Consider the following 20,114-nt stretch of genomic DNA (forward strand, 5'->3'; position numbering starts at 1 on the left):
ACTAAATATCACTGATAATTGTTATTTCATCTATATTTCGTATTTCTTTATTGTTTTATGTCTCCATCTAATTACTCATTGCCCTCTGAGACTGTTTGTCTGTGTCAGAATGTGTTAATCGTTGTTTTTCTCTCTGTCATGTCACTACTCGTCACCTTTGTTTTTGTATCATTTTCCATGTCTCAACCTGTCTGAATCAGTGTTATGTAAATAGCTATGTGTAAAAATAAAGTCAGTCCAGTTTTGGTATTCCAAACTGATAGTTCGCTCGTTACTCTTTCGCTCTGTTCCGGATTTCCGACGTCGACCATTCTTCGAGAATAGGACAGAAAAAAGCTTTGCTAAAGCGTCTCGTCCGAGCGGCCGAACGGCCGCGAGCGGGGGAGCTCGGGCGGGGGGGGTGTCCCCCATCTACGGTAAAGATTTTTTGAAATTTGGTTTCGATTTGGACGGTGCGATTTCCGCGAACTTAAAGCCACAATTTCTCCCTGTGATGCTGCTTGAATATAACCATCACTTGAATAATCCGAAGAACATTTGATTTACAACACAGTCCATAATAATCTGTATGTTAGTTTTAAGATTGTATTTTTAGGTAACATGAAGTCCGATTTTTGCGCGATAGGCCCGGGAAAATCGGTCATTAAAAAAAAATTGCGGCGACTTTGAAAAGGGCACTCAGTTTTCTAGACCGTCTTTGAAAAGACGAAAAAGACGGTCTGGATCCGCCCCTGTATTTGTTGATTGTGCGTCCACATAAGTTCGGTCTCAAAGCTGAATCACATTTGACGTTTTACACAGTGGTTGCATATTAGGTTCGAATCTGTCAATGCGTTCTATGTATCGGTATTTACATTTTCTACAGTTCCCATCACCATGAATGGCTTTGCAGAAAACCCGTTATCGCTGCTTTGCAGCTATATTTATTATTATTATTATTTATCTGTTCCATTTGGAAATAAAAAGATCATGATGCACAAGATGAATTTGACAATGAAACTAGTTTCAAATGTGCATATTTAAATCACGGCATTGCAAATCAATGCATGATATTTGTTGGATGACATGAGTGACCTAGGGTAAAATGTTAGCACAGCACAGAACCTATTCGATGTCTGTGAATGAAAGAACCAATATAGAGTTATTCTATCTAACAAACAAGCATGCTTGCAGTATATAAGGTTACTGAACGAATAATAAGGAACCATGCGCCTTCAACAAGTCAGTTCTTCCTAAATCAACTTCAGCATCTCTGACTATTCTAACCAATGTGAAAACAAGACAATCACATGTTATAATAATAGGGATAATTTATTGATACATTGTAAATACAGTGCATTTTTTGCAGGGCTTGTACATCTAAATACTCTCAGGGGTTTCTACTACCACGTGCACACCAGTAAACCAGCAGGGATTATGACATCCTAATGAGCCCCAAAAATCTTGGTCGAATAGAAACTACAATGAATTAGGGACCCAGGGACCCCAAACCTACTAGGGAGGTGGTTTGAAATCCTCAACAATCTGACGATTCAAATATTCAATGCTCCCTGATGAACATATACAGAAACCAATGACCTTGAAAGTCGCCGTAATCGTAGAACATGTTAGGAGCTACAATGTTGAAATCGATTGCGGTTATAAAATATGCATTAGTATCAACCAATATGAAGATACATAGACATTGTATACCGATTAATCATTCAACTCCCGTGATGGCAAAAATGAATAATTGGGTGATCCTAATTCCATGAGGCGATGTATCCTCTGACAGCGCAAACAATCATCAAATATCAGGACTTTAAGTTAAAAACTGTTGATATTTTCCTCAAACCTCTTTCTACCTGCGAATGAGGACTGATGACATCAAGATGGTCGCCAATTGCGTTCAAATCGACTGATCATAAAACCCATCTGTTACAATAGAGATCTTGATCTTGCCAAAGTATACCCATCACGTATTTTGATGAAAAATAACAAATCATTAGGAAGCTACAGGTCTCAGAATTTTGTGCTAAAATGACCCTTTTGGTACAAAAAACGTCACCGGAGAGCCATCTTGTGTCTGATCGACTCAAGATTTTCCATACTGTTAGGCTACATCAAGATAATTGATTGAAGGGTCTTCGAAATCTCCCTAGAAAATGATTTCAGAACAGTAATGGTTGCCAGTCCACAAACTTGGATCAAACTGGACCAGTTTTGGGCTGTAGATGTGTCAAATATAGATACACGTATATACCTAATATAACGACAATCCATTTAGGTGTCTTCAAATCTACCTATAATAACTTGATTCCATCAATAGTCAGAACAAATGTATGGACAGATAAAATGCAAATGCAATAGCCCGCTACACTCCAAGTGGGCTAAAAGCTACCGACGTGTCCGACGATTGCACAATTCTCAACCTTACCAAATATAACTGGTTGCATAAACTCTGGTAAAAACTAGGAGAAATGTAATTTTCCCTAACCACCTTGTCATGTTTGCGATTTAAAAAAGATCTGAGCTCGCTTGAGCAAGCTATTTTTGGACGATATGATGTATTGATCCGTAACTGCACACATGAAAATAGTCAACAAATAAGTTGAATCTTTAGCTGGTAATCATCATCTAGAGCAGATAAATAGATAAATCCTGTTTCCACAACCATAGAAAAGTTATTCATTCCTCATTCTCCTTTTTGTCATTGAGATGTATTTAGTGGCAGGCCTAAAAAGCGATATTTGATGACAAAGCAGCAACAAAAGTGTATCAGCACACTGACATGACAAAAATTTGCCAACTCCAATATTTTCAACTATCCATTTTCATCTATTTTTGTTTGAAATTATCTTTTTCTCGCCGGACAGCAGCCATAACTGCTACAGGGTCTGATTCATTAGTGTGATCCTTCAAACCTTGCTCCCTGCAAAAAAGAACGGAAAGTTAACAGATTCAAACTAGGATTGACTGCTGTAACATTCAAATTGAATGACCTGCAATATAGTATAGTATATTTATTTTTCATAACTCATACATACAATGTCACATTTGGACAGGTTTTAAGTGCACTATATGGTTATGAAGGATCCAGTGCATATATCCTGAAAACGAGTCGGTGTTTGTGTACTTTTTTCGCTTATGCAAGCAAAAGCATCCGTTGAATATTTGAATGAATTCTCAAATTTCATCAGGTTTCTATTTCTCGCTTCTTATTCTCAAGATAATTCAAGTAACAAAAAGTCACATTCATACATTTTAGTTGTTCATATCTGCCAGGTCATTTTATCTCCATGAGTGAGATTGAGGTACACAAAAATAGAGTAAGTGAGCACCTATGAATTTTGAAGCATTTATCAAAAACTAGGGGTCCAGGGACACAATGCCGACTTGGAAAGTGGTTTTAAATGCTCAACAATCCAACAATTTCAATATTCAAGGCCCCTGGTGACTATATAAAAAAACCAATTACCTTGAAACTCACCACATTCATAGAACATGTCAGCAGCTACTATTTTGCAATTGGTTGTGATAACAATATATGCTTCGGTACCAACATAATATGGAAATACTAACTTATTCTACTATTCAACACCCCCTGTTGACCATTTGCAAACGCCAATGACTTTGAAACTCACCACGATCATAGAACATGTCATGAGCTACAATTTGTTATGGTAACAAAATATGCCTAGGTACCAATATAATAAGGAAATACTTAGTTATTCTACTATTCAATGCTCCCTGGTGACCATATAGAATAACTTATGAACTTGAAACTCACCACAATTATAGACCATGTCATGCAACAACTTTGCAATTGATTGTGGTAGCAAAATATGCACAGGTATAATATCGAAATACTTTTTTCCACCTACGAATGAGTACTGTTGACGTCAAGATGGCTGCCAACTGCGTGATAATTGGCTGACGAAAATACATATTTTAAGTATTGAAGATCCCTTTCCAAAGAATAGCCACCACAAATTTCATTGAAAAATGGCAAACCAGTAGGAAGCTACAGGACCCAGAATTCAGGCCAGAATTGACATTTTTTTTACACAAAAAAGGTCACAGGATGGCTATTTTAAATCCGATCGACCCATTTTTTCTTATGCTGATTGGCCCTTGGGGGATACAAATACATATGAAAGATCAACATAATTGATCTAACCGTCTTCAAAATTTCCCTCAAAAACTTGAAATATGTGTAAAAGTGCTGATTTTGGCGAACAACATTGGCTCCCAGTTGGTCATCTTGAATCTGACAGGGCCAGTTTTTGGGCTGAAGATGTGTCTTGGGTAGATACATGGTTAACCCAAATATGAAGACATTACATTGAAGCGTCTTCAAAAGTTCCCAAAATAACTGGATTCCGTCTACAGACGAATGGACAGATGTAGGACGGATGAAAAGTGAACGCAGTAGCCCGCTGGGACTAAAGTCGCAAGTGGGCTAAAAATTGAATGCTAAAAAATTAAGCAAGTATACTAGCTTGAATAGAATTTTACAAGTTTATGTAAAATTAAAAGGTGAACATACTGTACTCTCATGAATGGGTTAAAGAGAAATTCCTGTTGAATCGTTGAAGGAATTGTGGGTAGATTTTTGTCTCTTTGCATCTGAAAGTAAACCAATTATTCTCAGTTATTACATATGACACAGTATATACATAGGGTTTGTGATTAAAAATAAAATGTGAAGAACCCATTTTTGGTTCGCATGTTGATATCATTTCAATAGCTATCGTAGGGCCTACAGATATAAAAAAAGTTGGCCCCCCAGAATTTCATCTGGGTCTACCCTATATTATAGCAGTCTACAGATATTTCTACATAACCATGCACTTTTGCACAAGGCACTTATGATTCAGAGTATATACTATAGCATACAAAACTCACCTCAGCCCATTGTAATTTCTCAGTGATGTGTGCATTATGTGGTTCTACATATTTCGCAAATTTCAGATTTGAAACAGTGTATTCATGACCACAGTAGATTCTCTGAAAAATGTTTAACTACTTTATCAAATTAGTTACTTAAGGCAAGAGTCCCTGCCATATTGGATGGATATCATGGCATGGATAGTGTCAAATTGAAAAATCATAATGCATATTTTACCAATCGAATCTATACTACCCACTCATCATATTTGAGCCATCAAAGCTGATTGTATATATACTATCAAGGCTAAATCTTAAATCTAAATACATGTACAAAAATTAATTGAACCCGAGGAAATGACTTTTGTAGACTTTTGTAGAAATACAACCAACTAGAATGAGGCAAAGACTCGCAATTCCCCCGGCCTGAAATTCACTGCCACATGTAAAGTTACAGGATTTGTGGTAAATGCATTAGAAAAATCGAGGCCACAAGTATCTCTATGAGAATGTGATAAGACAACATGTGTACAAAGTGTAAAAAATTTATCAACAGTTGTGGCCTGTGGGCTGTTTTCCACTGGTGGCTATAATTTGAATTGCATCGACTTAATCATTAATAGGGTTCTGCCCTACTCGTGTATGAAGTTTTAAGAAAATTGGTCAACAATTGTGGCCTCTAGATTGTTTATGTCGTTTATCATGTCGGCCCCCTGGTGGCCATAATGTGAACGGCATCAACCCGATTCCTTAAAAGGTTCTGTCCAAAGTGATACCCTAGTCATCGGTTGCCATTGTTGCCTCTAGACGTTAATGTTGTTTTCATGCCAGCCCCCTGGTCATAAATTGAAATGAATCAACCCGATTTTGAATGGGGTTCTGCCCAATGTGATACCCTAGTTGTGTATCAAGTTTGGTGGCCAAAATTTGAATCAATTCGGCCCATTTTAAATAGGGTTCTGGCCCAGATTAAACCCTAGATATGTACTAAGTTTGAAAACAAGGCAATTTGATACTACGTATCGACGTCCCCCGCAATAGCCAGTAGGGAATGATCCTAGAACTCCAAAATCACTAAGGCATATCCTTACAGTGCAGTGCAGTGCAGTGCAGTGCAGTACAGTGCAGTGCAGTGCAGAGCAGTGCAGTGCAGTGCAGTGCAGTGCAGTGCACTGTAATTGTCCTGTTATGAATTTTTCTTCTTGAATCGTGTATAAAAGGTTTCAAATGAATGACCTGAAGTGACCTTGACCTTTGATACTCAGACCCTGAAATCAAAAAGGCACATCCTCTCCCTAGGGGTAATCATACAACGTATAAGCATGGTCCTCCTACCAACGGTAATTTTTGAATCATGTTTACCAGGTTTCACATGAATGACCTGTAGTGACCTTGACCTTTGATCACCATAATCAACAGGGCACATTCTCTCCCTAGGGGCAATCATATTATGAAATAGTATTGTCCTGTTGTCAATGGTTCTTCTGGAATCGCGTTCACCAGCTTTCACATGAATGACCTGTAGTGACCTGGACCTTTGATCCTTGGACCCCAAAATCGATAGGGCACAACCTCTAGGTGTAATCATAATACGTAATATCAAAGTCCTGCAATCAACGGTTCTTCTTGAATCGCGTTCACAATATTTCTATCCTTTGATCCTTGGACCCTAAACACCAATGGGGCACATCCTCTCACTAGGGGTAATCATAATACGTAATATCATAGTCCTGCGGTCAATGGTTCTACTTAAGGCTGTTAACATTGTTTTTCACGTCGGTCCGCTGGTTGCCATAATTTGAACCCAATTTTATATATCCAAGTGAAACCCTACTCGTGTACGAAGTTTGAAAACAATCGGTCAACAATTGTGGCCTCTATGCTGTAAACGTCACTTGCGGCGGCATATTCAGACGCCGGTAAATCTATATCATAAAAAGGCTGCAAAGCAGCTGCACAGCCATGCTATGCTATTCAAAATGAAGAATATTGTCGAAAAGTTAAATGGATTGGAACCTGACGTGACTATGTCAGCATATAACGTAATTCAGCTATGAAACAAAACTTACGCACCTATACTAAAAAGATATGAATTGATATGACCGGGCGTTTTTTTAGGCATTTAAACCTAAGGCGGTTTTTTTTATCATTAGTGCGATCACAGAACGGACCCAAATCTTTTTCAATAAAAAAGAAAATTTTATCTATATTTTTTTCCAGCCTTTTTATTTTCTTTTAGACACCCTTTCTAAAGCAGAATTTGGGGAACTTTCTAACTAACTGACTTTAAAACGACCTTAAAGTCAGTCAACCAAATCGTAAACGACGTTTGTCTATTGAAGGTCCTAAAAATGGCCGTAAGGGTTCAAGCAAATGGGTTCAAGTATATTGGCAAAATCATTGGCGCCAAAATTCTGAAAGAGGAATTCAGCTTGAGATTCATATGAAAAGGTTATTTCAATCAAAGCAATGATACTATGACCGTCTTCTGATATCTGATTCCTTTTCATCTGAATGATATTCACATTGTATTTACCGTTTCTGAAGGAAGACTTCCAAGGACTTTGACCAGTGCAGTGTACATTTCTTCTGGTTTACCTTCAAAAAATCGTCCACATCCTCCAACAAACAGAGTATCACCTTAAAGATAAGTGCGCGTCAATATGAGGGAAGTTCAATAAGTCAAATATGGTAAGCTATCAGCAGGGTTGCCATCAGAATTGACATTAAACCATCAATGAAAATTTTCAATGCAATAAAAGTGACAGACAATATGCATTGACAAAGGATCAATGTTATGTTAGAGTGTTTTATGTACTACACATCAACTACTTGTACAACACATTATCAGTAAATAAACAATACTGCAGTAAGTCAGTTTTCTTGTATAGAACAAGATGTGTGTTTGTTGATTCTATGTGTTTAAGCCCTCATCATCAATCGTGGCAGAATCCTACAATCAACCTCCAACCTCCAACTGTATATCTCTATGTTTGCAAAGTCTTTGGCTTGAGATCACGAGATGAGCACTGAAACCTGGCCGTAGAGCAGTAGAGTTTCGGTGAGGACGACAGCGACAGATTTAACAGATCCAGGACGAGAACTCAAATAAAGGACCAATGGTCCAGTGGCTCGCCAAACTGGTGTGAAGAAAAACTTTGTCACGTAGGCTACCGGTATGCAAAAAATCATTTCATTGAAAATTAAACAAGAAAAAAATATATAAAAAAGGACTCCATTTTGATCTGTGTGAACTTTTAATGATAACTGACTTTTAACGAGAATGAAATCTTTGAAAAGTTGATTTTTCAAAAAACAAATGTTCATATATTGTAATACATCCCTTGAATGATATAAAAGAAATAAAACTATGAGTTACCCGATAAGATACGGTACAAACTTGGTGAGAGCCTGGGTTTCATCAGAGGTTTTTCCCTTTTATCATATGGACCAATCTGGACAGAAGCTCCCAAGTTCTTCAAATTTGAGGCCAGTCAGTGCCGGTACCTGACGAAACAAAGTTTATCGACTGACATGATTTTCAATAATTTCACGATAGGATTGGTTTAAGTAGCTTACATCTTCACTCAGACAAATCGTTGTTACGCGCGACCTACACCTTGGCGCGCGTACTCTATAACTGATACATACACACAGCGAACACGAGAGTATAAGGCTATATATCATATGCCACTGTACATGACTGTTTTCAACGCGAACGCCTCACTGTGCCCCAGTTAACAAACAGGCTCCAAAAAGGATCGCTAATGCGAACGTTAATAAAATGACTTCAATTAATGATGATAAAACAAGTATTCCAGTCATGTAAATATCGGACTCATCTCTAAAAATTCGATGCTATCAGTGAATCAGCCGTGTGGCGAACCTGGAAGTAAATGAGGTAAATAGTTTATTCACCAGTTCTATATGTATTGCCACATGTAGTGAGTCATCTGTAGTGAGTGCGCTAAAGTGAGTCATCTGCCAATCCGCTCCCAGCATCATCCGCATCTGCTCATTATCAGCCATACACAGTTTCAGAGGAGAAACCGGTGCCCGTTCTGTGCTCATCCACTCTCCGTTATGCTGTGTAAATTAACCATGGGATTAAACGTAACAGGCTTTGTTTCAATTGCTTGAGTAGCACTCATTCTGCTAAAGCCTGCTCCAACGCCGGGTGGTGTCAAACATGGGGCAAAAAACATCATTGGGCCATACACGAGCATGAAGATACAGCGCTGCAGCTGTCTCGAACGGAAACTAAGCAACACTGTTCGAATTCACAGCACGATGAAATCTGGAAGGATTCGCCGAATGGGCAATCCCAATTACAGTGCACGGATGTGACAGCGCAATCGTCTGAAACAGCAACCGTTTCTTCAGTTTCAGATGACGAAACCGTGCTCCTGGAGACCGGAAATGGCCACCTATCACACTGGCATAGGCACATCACAGCCGGCTGCCTCATAGATTATGATTATGTTTACCGACACATGGCAAACATACACTTTTTGTAAACAGATTTGGTGGACACACCACGCGGAAAGAATACAACTGCACTTACATTAGTGTAGACACCACCAATGGTGTTAAAAAGATAGCCGTTCTGATCACCAGATCATGAAACCGATACGGCAAGAGCATTGGGCACGAATCCGGATACGATAATTAATTCAGACGGGACTACATGGACCAATTACAGTACCAGGACAGACAATATTTTGCAACCCTATCCCGGTGACTCAACCAGCCGGAGTTAAACTTGGCAATAGCAGAATCAGGCAAGTCATGCACCGTTTACAGAAATTAGATCTTGTTGGGGAGTATGCCGGAAATATAGAAAAAGGATACTTTACAGAACAAGGAGAAGGATGTGGAGAGCTAGTCCATTCCCCACATCCCCGTCCTACGGAACAGCGCTATGATGCCAGTAAGATTTGTTTTTGATGCCAGCTGTGGGAGCCCGTCCCTCAACGAATGTCTGTACGAGGGACCCAATATGATCAGGGATCTCACAAAGTTGCTTCTGTTGTTTCGCACAAGAAAGATCGCCAGAGTCTTTTTGTGCATCAGGCTGAAACCAGACAATAGGATATTTGTGAAATTCCTATGGTACCAGAATAATGACCTTTCAAAATCTCTCGTTCCCTACTGTGCCAACACGATCATATTTGGCAACGTTTCGTCACCGTTTATGCTTGCAATCACGTTACAGACACTCCGGGGATATGATCCGTCATTGCTTTCGATGTAATTAATAAGCTCTACGTTGATAACCTGCTGACAGGTGTCGACTCGGAGGCCGATGCTTTGCGTTACTATCACTAATCGATGGACATTATGCAGCACCGGAGCATCACCCTACAACAATGGACCAGCAATTGTCCAACAGTCAATGACCAGGCAAGACGTGACTTGGTGCACGACCAGTCGGATTTGATTACAATTTTGGGATTGTAATGGGACCCACTCACAGACATGATTTTCTTGGCTGGAAAAAGTTTTGAGAGAGACAAAGATCTCACGAAGCGCACTGGCTTTTTGATTAATCAATTCAGTTAAGTCATTTATGGTTGAAAGAACGATTAGTTTATCAGTCCCATATCGATTATCAGCAACCACCTAAACTTGAGAGAAAACATAGGCCTATTGCTGCAGCATCCAAGACTGATAGTAATGTCAATGATTATATCTCGAAAATTACTTATTCATTCTAAAAAAAAGTCATCCATCCTGCCAGGTGGTCAGATGAAACATCGGAAACTGAACCGATTATGTTTTTTTGAAATGTTAGCTGTATTTCTCATACTGCTTATTGGACTTGCAGTCACATCAGCGGTAGCGCTGATGGAAAGAACATATACTATTTTCTTACAAAAGAGCAAAACAACAGGGAAAATACTGGTAGTGACAAGAGTAACCAATCACCACAACGCATATCTCTTTAAAACACGCGTTCATTTGCTAAGAGAAAAACTTTTCAAAGCAGAGCGGGAAAATAACTGACTATTATCAAATAGATTTAATCCCCATAATATCATAAAACACAATCGCACTGTATTATAATCAATTACTGCAATATTTTGTGGAATTAAACCACCATTTGTTTCAATTGTGTTCTTCATTTCCGGGGCAGCCTTCTTCTCTTTTGAAAAGGGCTTAATCAGATAAATCTGTTTTCTCCCAAGGTTGTAGGTTGGTCCATGTAGGTTCACGTAAAATATTCATATCATGCATATATCCATAAAGAAGAAATCCTTAACCTTATGGCTTAAATCAGTAACCAAATCCAACTCATTAAGCTCTGAAAGCTATGGTGGTTTATGAATTATGATTGTGTGATTAAACACCGAACTACTTGTCACTCATGTAAAATCAGTTCAGTGAGAAGATATTCAAAATTTTAGACAAAGGCTCATCCGACGTTGATTGCAAAATTAGGGAGTCCTTATTCGTTGTACCGTACCAGAGAGGACTAGTAGTTCCAAAAATGATAGTTGGGAGGGGCACACCGTCCCACAAGTCTGCTCCTTGTAATACAATGCGGAACGGCCCACTAGTCCGCGGGGCCACTAGTCCGCGGGTCCATTAGTCCGCGGGTCCATTAGTCCGCGGGTCATTTATCCTTGTCAATATTTTCAATCCACGCCCGATAGGCCACGCAAAATTGATTTCTTGGTTCTCATTATTTATTAAATGTACCCTCCTCACTTTCCTGAAATTTAGATAAAAAAGTTTGAACTGGTTCATATTCAAATAAAAAGACTCCTCCCCGTGGTGTCGAAAAGTGGAGTCTATACTAAAATATTAAAAAAGACTAGCCCTTCCTCATCAACTTTTTTCAATGTCTCTGATGAGAACCAAGCAATTAATTTTGTATGGCTCAAGGCCATATTTTATGTAACTTATAAGGAAAGTTGCCTATTGGCCATACGGTGTCTCTGGATGCCTCGATCCTATCGTGGGAAAGTGGCCTGTAATAATTTCTCACTCAGTAGTATTGTAACACCCGGCATAAACTGATGAACAATGGCTCAGCGACCACGATTAATATGCGGAGCTCATGGAAGGGGCAAAGTCTTAATTTACGAGGGATTCAAATATCAGTACAATAAGAAACAGAGCGAAACTATGTTGTGGCGATGCTGGAGATCCGAGTGCCGGTCAAATATAAAAACCAATATATTTGATCGCCAGCAAGATAATGCAAATATCCAAGTCATCGGACGGCCCGACGCTCATACCCACGGAACAGATGAATTAATAATCGAAAAAGGTGAATTTTCTAACGCAGTGAAAACTACAATACGTAACGATCCAACAAAACCAGTCAAAAGGGTATATGACGAAGAAGCTGTACGTATACGCCGAGGCCAGGGTGGTGGAGACCGTGAGATTCCCTCATTCCCTTCATTGCGATCTGCTATGAAGCGCACAAAAACTCGAAATATGCCTCCCATACCGCATGACATTGAAGACGTTAACGTTGCTGGTGCATGGGCCACTGCCTGGAATGACCGTCGTTTTCTACTGCACCAGGATAATGATTGGGGCATTTTAATGTTTGCATCTGACCGTAATTTGTGAGTACTGAGAGCGTGCAAAACATTATACATGGATGGAACTTTTCGAACGGCACCACGACCATATGTACAAGTTTTTACTGTACTTGGCGATTACCATGGGCGAGTATCGCCCCTTGTTATCGCACTAATGGTAAATCGGGAAATTGGCCATTATCGCCAGATTCTACAGGTTCTGAAGCGCGAAGTAAGAAGAGTAAGCAACCATAGGTGGCGCCCAAGGTTGGTCGTTTGTGATTTCGAACTTGCACTGATTACAGCCGTGGAAACGGAACTACCCAATGCTAATGTCGGCGGTTGTTACTTCCATTTCAACCAAGCTCTATGGCGCCGTATCAAGACTCTTGGTCTTGTCAGACCGTATAGAGAAAGAAACAAATTTCGGAAGATAGTGCGGAAGGTGATGTCAATCGGATTCTTGCCTGTTGCGTTACTCCGAAATAACTTTTGTTTCCTTCAAAATAGAAATTCAACTGCAAGAATGATTAGACGTTATCCTGCATTAAATGACTTCTTGTTCTATGTAGAGAATACGTACATACAGGGTCAATTTCCAATTCGACTGTTACGAAAGAAACATGTCATGTCGCACAAACAATATTGCTGAAGGTTTGTGGCTTTTTTTTATAAAATTATGAAACTAAGCTACCCCAGGGTTCTCTGATAAAATAAATTTCCAGGATCGATTTCCAATCTTTTGGGAATGTACGATAGCTGGTCCCATAACTTCAATAATTATTCCGACCACCATATTCGCTGGGTAGGTAGTGCGGGGTGTGATCTTGGCTAGATAGAAACTTAAATATTTTCTTTTTGTTGGCAGTCATGGCAAATTTCCTGAACCCATATAAAATATAGCTCAGCAAACGTGCCCAGTTTCAAAAACCATATATTCATTATCTATAGTATTTCAGCGTTTCACAGGTCCTGGAATGATAGAGTAGAGGTGAGACACCCGAATTTATGGATTTTCATTCGACATTTGAAAGATCTGCAGGTCCAGACAACTGAAGGCATTTCCCAGATGAATCGAGGCGGGCAACCGACTGTTCGCCGTCGTAAATGGCGTAACCTCGAAAATCGCCGTAGATAACTACTGGAGGGCTGTTTATCATGCAGTTGTTGACTTCTGAAGTAATATTGATGTGACACGTTCATGTTGTTTGTTAGTTCTATACCAGTAGTTGATTTTTGTGAGAGACTTCGGAAGCAATTAAATTTGTCTCATAGTAGTTCTATACCAGTAATTGATTTTTGTGACAGACTTTGTCTCATATAGTTTTTGTTTTGGTGTACATTTTGCACCGTTTTTTGACTTTTTATTCAATTTATCCAAGATCGAAGACCTGTTTTATGCGAGAATTATCCATCCAAATAATTTGTATGATAGGCAGACGTTTGTATAGGCAGACGTTTGTCTATCTTAACTTTTTAATTTTTATCATGGCTGAATCAGCAGTGTTTCTAATGAAAAAAAAACTCATTCTTTAGAATATTTACTCGTCTAATTTGCATAAAGTGTCAAGTTCTACCTATAAACGATCTAATTTTCTATTAAATCACACTTTGCTAGAGGAGATAATGGCTTCTATATACATTTTTCCGATTAAACGGAAATATAATATGAAATATGTAGAACCGTTGAGCTTGTCTACCTCTGATGTCTCTGGCCAGGCGGCAGACTAATGGACCCGCGGACTAGTGGACCGCTCCCATACAATGTGGTGGCATGGAGAATTTCAGTCAAGGGATAGGCTAAAGTAATTAGTAGAAGGGGGATATAGTTATTGCTAAGTTTACAGGCTTCCTTCCACTAATCATACACTTTATTTCAGGAGGAGATGCAATGAGTTTACTAGGAAAAGTTCTTAAAAAGTAATGTAGAGTAAAACATAAACTAAGAACATATTCTACCTTAAACCCTCTAGGGCCCACTGTTGTGATATTACGACAGTATTTTGGGCACCTGGCCCATGGTCCTAATCTTCGCTGAAAAATACTAATTTTTTTGTTAAACGACCTCTAAAACTCGTAGTTGTAATATAACAACCGTATAGTGGCGCCGGTTAACGGTAGTAGCATGAACTAACCAGGAAAAGAAAGCTGGAATTTTTCACAAGCCGGTCACAGAAATTTGGACTTTTGAAGACTGGAATTTAGCAAGATAGTGGTACGTATCATAGTTTTATACCAGTTAATATTGAAATTAAATGTATAAAGAACGTTAAGAACGTATTTACAGTAAAAAATTACGCATGACTTGTATGTGAGGGGAGGGCTAAAATCGGTGTTGTAATATTACAACAACAGGAAATTTCAAGTTCAATTCAATCAAATTTTTGGAATTGGATTTTAATATTTGTAAAGCATTGATTGGTAAATTAAACTATAGTAGTCCATGGTATCATTATTTCAGATAGCAAATAAATCAATGAGCCTTGGAAAAATACATCAACTTGGAAAATTGACGGCGATATTGTAAAAAAAAATTTATTCATTTCAACATGTCTGGTAACACCACGATTCATTATATTTTGCAGGATGAATATGTCTAGAAGAAGTAAATATAAATCTGTACTTGACGTCCTAGAAGCCCTTGATGATGGTAATGATAGTGAGTTAGATGAGGAAAGTGATGATGAATATGGGCCAGAAGCGGGTTTGACACATGATCATTCAGATAGTGCTGACGACGGCGATGATGATGGGTTCGATACCTCAGATGATGAGCCCTTGGTTAATTTAGTTCCTCAACCTGGTACCAGTACCCAATCAAAAACCAGTATCATATCGCTGGCGTAAAGGTGCAAGTCTTCAGCTGACTGATACAACGTTCACGGATAACAATTTGACACCATCATCGGAATCTGTCGAGACACCATATGAATATTTCAGTCGGTTTATAAACATGCTGGAGGTTGTAGTGCAGTTTTCGAATGTATATAGTATCCAGAAGAATGGAACTGTAGTTAATTTGACAACCAAAGAACTTGAGCAAGTTTTAGGCATGTATTTACTGATGGGCCTGGTCAAAATGCCATCTGTCAGAATGTATTGGGAACAGGAGACTCGTTTTGGACCAGTTGCAGATGTAATGGCACGTAGTAGATTTGAGATAATCCTTCGAATTTTGCATTTTGTTGACAATGAAACTGCAAGTGATCAACAGAAAAAGGATAAAGTATGGAAAATTCGCAACTGGTTGGACGCATTACGACATAATTGTCTAAAAGTGAAACCGGAAGAACATAATTCCGTTGATGAAATTATGGTGGCTTCAAGGGGAAATATAGCTCCATACGCCAATACATAAAGAACAAGCCACATAAGTGGGGCATAAAGATTTGGGCCAGAACTGGCATATCTGGTATTCTCTATGACTTTGGTATATATCAGGGTGGTGGTGGCACACGTTCAGCGCTTGGCGTCGGTGGTGATGTGGTGACTAAGCTATGTAAATCACTACCAGAACATAAGAATAACAAAGTTTTCGCCGATAACTATTTCACTGGTTTGGGGCTCATTGTTGCATTGCGTTCAATGGGTATACATTTCATTGGTACAATTCGAAAAAACAGATTACCTAATTGCCCACTGCTGTCAGAAAAAGAGATCTTGAAAAAAGGCAGGGGCTCCTATGATGAGGCTGTGGAGACAAATTCTCAGGTGGTGGTTGTGAGGTGGGCTGATAATAAGGCTGTTACATTGGTGTCATCGTATACCGGGGTAGAGCCTGTAGATGAGGTGAAACGTTGGGATAAAAGCAAAAACGACTTTGCTATGGTGAAGCGTCCGAACATTGTGATTCCGTCATGGTAGCAGCAGTCAACGCCTGGCTGCTCTATCGTAGAGACTGTCCTCTTCTTGGCATTAGTTTGAAAGAAGTGATGAATAACAGGCGATTTCAAGTGAAATTGCTAATGCTCTAATCTGGAAAAATGCGCAAAGAAAAAGAGGTAGGCTACTGGCTGATGAAAAATCCCCCAAACCAGTGAAATTGGTTCGTCGCGGTCCTGTTACCGATGTTCAGAAAGATGGATTTGGCCACTGGCCAACAAGGCTCGAAAAAAGAGGACGGTGCGTTCTGTGTAAAAAATGCTACACCGATATTGCCTGTGAGAAATGTAATATGCGATTGTTTTAGCAGTGCCAGGAACTGTTTCAAACTGTTTCATGTGTAATCTACTATCGGAATGTCTTGGTGAATACAGTCAACCCCCGATATACGTCCCGGTTGACTGTACGCAAGTTGGTATGATAGAAATCATAAACTGGCATTGAATCTTATGTTTAACAGTTTGTATGTTCCAATATAGTGTCAACTTAGCATTTATAATAAATATTGAGGTTTGATTTCTCTGGTATTAGCCTAACAGAAAGTTTTTTAAAAAAAATTTTATTTCATTTTTGTGAACCTCAATGCCCGCTGTTGCAATTTTACAACATTGCCAAAAAGGGGGCCAAAGATTTTGTTTTTACATTTGGCTACAATTTTGTGGTTTTTGGGTCCAGATCCATCAATTAAATACCTCAAATATTTTTTTATTAGTTTAAAACTAGGTCTGGGCACTAGAGGGTTAAGAATTGTTGACTCGGTCACAATATCAAGAGCAATAAATATGAAATAGATGTATTTTGATGCAAAAAATTTAGATGTTTAAATTTGTTGCCCCGATAAATATTAAATACGATACATGTATTGCAATCATATGTAGGTTCATCAAATCCTAAACCAAATGTACTGCAGAAGAAAATAGCAGCAAGGCAATTAGCATGTGCCACGTTGTAAAAAGAACCACTGCAACAGCTTCCTCCTGAAAGAAGACATTTTGGAAATTTGTCGAAGCCTTTGGTCTAAATCATGGCGAGAGCGTCATTGATTTATCTAAGATTCATTGGGCAGTATGAAGAGCTATACAGTGAAAGGTGTGAGAGTATGTCAGAATGGCTGGTTGATGGCTCATGGTATTTATGCAGTGACACTGAGCGATGTTCTAGCCGTCAACAACAAAGCATCGGCTTGGTTAGAAAAATACCGGACTGAAAATGCTGAGCATGCACCCAACAAGGCTGAAGCGTGGCTTCCATCCACTACTCGGAAAGTCAACGTCTGGAAATTATAACAGAAGGAAAGAGATCTACATAACCTGCCATACCTAAAGCGGACTTCATTCTACGAGTTATGGAAAGAATCTTGCCTAAATGTTAAAATCCGGAAGGTATGCACAGAAGATATGTACTTTAACTATTCAAATCACTTAAAGTTAGTTATATCCATACAATTTTTTCATTGAAGTGCAAATCATTTCATTCATTTGGAAATTCATAATTGTTGACAAATTCTATATATTTTCTAGGGAAATGCCTTCAAAAAATGTACAACTTGCGTGATTCTAAGTTGTAAGATGCAAGCAACAACGGATCCAGGGTTGACAGATCGTACATATAACATAATGCATTTTAGGCCCATTGCCAGCTCAGTCTTTGGGGGTTGGATTTCGAGGAAAGTTTAGCTCATATGAGATGAATATGCCATGTAAAGCTAACCCAGAAAATCGTTAAAAGATTAGATAAAACAAGGAGCAACTTTCACTGCTTCTGTCTCCAGAAAACTGCCTTGGTTTAGGTAAGTTCGAAACCTATATGAGCGAGCACTTACAAAAACTAGGGGTCCAGGGACACCATGCCAACTTGGGAAGTGGTTTCAAATGCTCAACAATCAAACAATTTCAATATTCAACGCCTGCTGGTGACCATATACAAAACCAATGATCTTGACACTCACAACAATAATAGAACATCCCAGCAGCTACAATTTTGCAGTTGATTGTGATAACAAAATATGCCTCGTTACCAATATATTATGGAAATACTAAGTTATTCCATTATTCAACACCTCCTGGTGACCATATGCAAAACCCAATGACTTGAAACTCACCACAATCATAGAACATGTCATGAACTACATATGCCTATGCACTGATATAATCAGGAAATACTTATTCTTCAATTCAAAACCCCCTGGTGACCATATAGAATTACTTATGACCTTAAAACTCACCACAATCATAGAACATGTAATGAGCTACAACTTTCCAATCGATTGTGGTAACAAAATATGCTTAGGTATCAATATAATGTGCTTTTTCCACCTATGCATGAGTACTGATGACACCAAGATGGCCACCAATTGCGTGATAATTGGCTGATCCAAAATACCTATTTCAGGTATTAAAGATCCCTTTCCATAGAATAGCCACCACAAATTGCAATGAACAATGGCTAACCAGTAAGAAACTACAGGATTCAGAATTTGGGACAACATTGACATTTTTGACCACAAATTTTTGATCACAGGACGGCCATTGTGAGTCCCTTCGACCCAATTGTCTTAAGGCTGATGGGCCCTAGATACAAATACATACAGATACAAATACATACGGAAGTTCAAGATAATTGATCATAGTGTCTTCAAAATTTCCCTTGAAAACTTGAAAAAGTGCTGATTTTGGTGAACAATAATGGCTGCCAGTAGGCTATGATGTGTCTTGGGTAGATACATGTGTAACCCAAATATAAAGCCAATACATTGAAGAGTCTGCAAAACTTCCCAAAATAACTGGATTCTGTCTAAGGCGAAAAGTGAATGCAATAGCCTGCTGGGACTGAAGCTGGGCTAAAGTTTTCGTTAGGCTGACATCTAGAGTGGAACTTCAGGAATAGGCGAACCCCGAACCCCCTAAATACGGGCATTTCTGTTATGTCTAAGATTATTGGCAACTAGATAATTTTTCGACATTTGGTCAACAGTTCAAGACCAAAAACATTCTTATGGTGGCTGCATGTTAAGAAGGAAAGTAGCTTTTGCAAGGCACTTTTCTTGAATTTGAGTAACTGATGCTCTGTACAGATTTTTTTCGGGATTCAGTGATATCACTGATTGACGTCGACATTCATATTTTTCTAACGCTGCTGATTATTAAGCAATGGAATTGACTTTTACTTAGAATGGATAGACAGGCATATCAGGTCAGAAGAAATCATGCGAAAGCTAATCCACAAGGCTACATATCATAGATTATCAATGGGATGGATCAGAAGAATACTTACATTCCTCATTTAACCGATTCAAATCCTAAAGCAAGTTTGAAGCCAGTTTTGATTAAAGCAATGATAATATTTCGACTGTAATTCGGAAATAGGTCATGGTGATGATGAATAGTTTATGAACATTTTATAACAAAATTCCACAAAATTGGAAGCAGAGCGTAGTTATTAAAAAGTTGTCTAATAGAGCGGATTAGAGAACAGAACAGTTTATCGAATCGTTCGGATTAAGGATTATTATTTTCGAATCGGAATATTTGTACAGTAATTCGGAAATAGGTCATGGTGATGATGAATAGTTTATGAACATTTTATAACCTTATGTCTTACGTATCTGGTTTTTGGTAGTCGAGATTAAAACGTCAAAAGTAGATAGACGTTCTTCCTTGGTAGCTGCGTTACTTTCCTTACTCTGTAACAACATTTCCAGATGAAATATACACTTTCTTTTAATGGTTAACACTATTTGCAGGAATTTAGCTCTAATGAATTGTTGAAAACTTACGTAACAGATGTCATATGCCATACCTTGCAGCAGAGATATTACTACTTAGA

General features: G+C 38.7%; 1 protein-coding gene and 1 pseudogene across 3 annotated transcripts in view; one reads left to right on the top strand and one right to left on the bottom strand.

The window, feature by feature from the left end:
* Positions 1-1,305: 1,305 nt before the first annotated feature.
* Positions 1,306-20,114, bottom strand: part of LOC141911911 (hydroxyacylglutathione hydrolase, mitochondrial-like) — a 68,041-nt gene continuing 49,232 nt past the window's right edge. For all 3 annotated transcript variants that reach the window (XM_074803012.1, XM_074803013.1, XM_074803011.1), the window contains 4 exons: positions 7,406-7,509; positions 4,888-4,989; positions 4,529-4,608; positions 1,306-2,911 (listed from right to left, as the gene is read on the bottom strand). In XM_074803012.1, coding sequence (XP_074659113.1) covers positions 2,818-2,911; positions 4,529-4,608; positions 4,888-4,989; positions 7,406-7,509 — 380 coding nt within the window. In that variant the 3' untranslated portion in view covers positions 1,306-2,817. The remainder of the gene's footprint in view (positions 2,912-4,528; positions 4,609-4,887; positions 4,990-7,405; positions 7,510-20,114) is intronic.
* On the top strand, positions 8,766-10,329 carry LOC141912146 (uncharacterized; annotated as a pseudogene).

This window comes from Tubulanus polymorphus, chromosome 10 (genome assembly GCF_964204645.1).
Source record: "Tubulanus polymorphus chromosome 10, tnTubPoly1.2, whole genome shotgun sequence".
Taxonomy (NCBI): domain Eukaryota; kingdom Metazoa; phylum Nemertea; class Palaeonemertea; order Tubulaniformes; family Tubulanidae; genus Tubulanus; species Tubulanus polymorphus.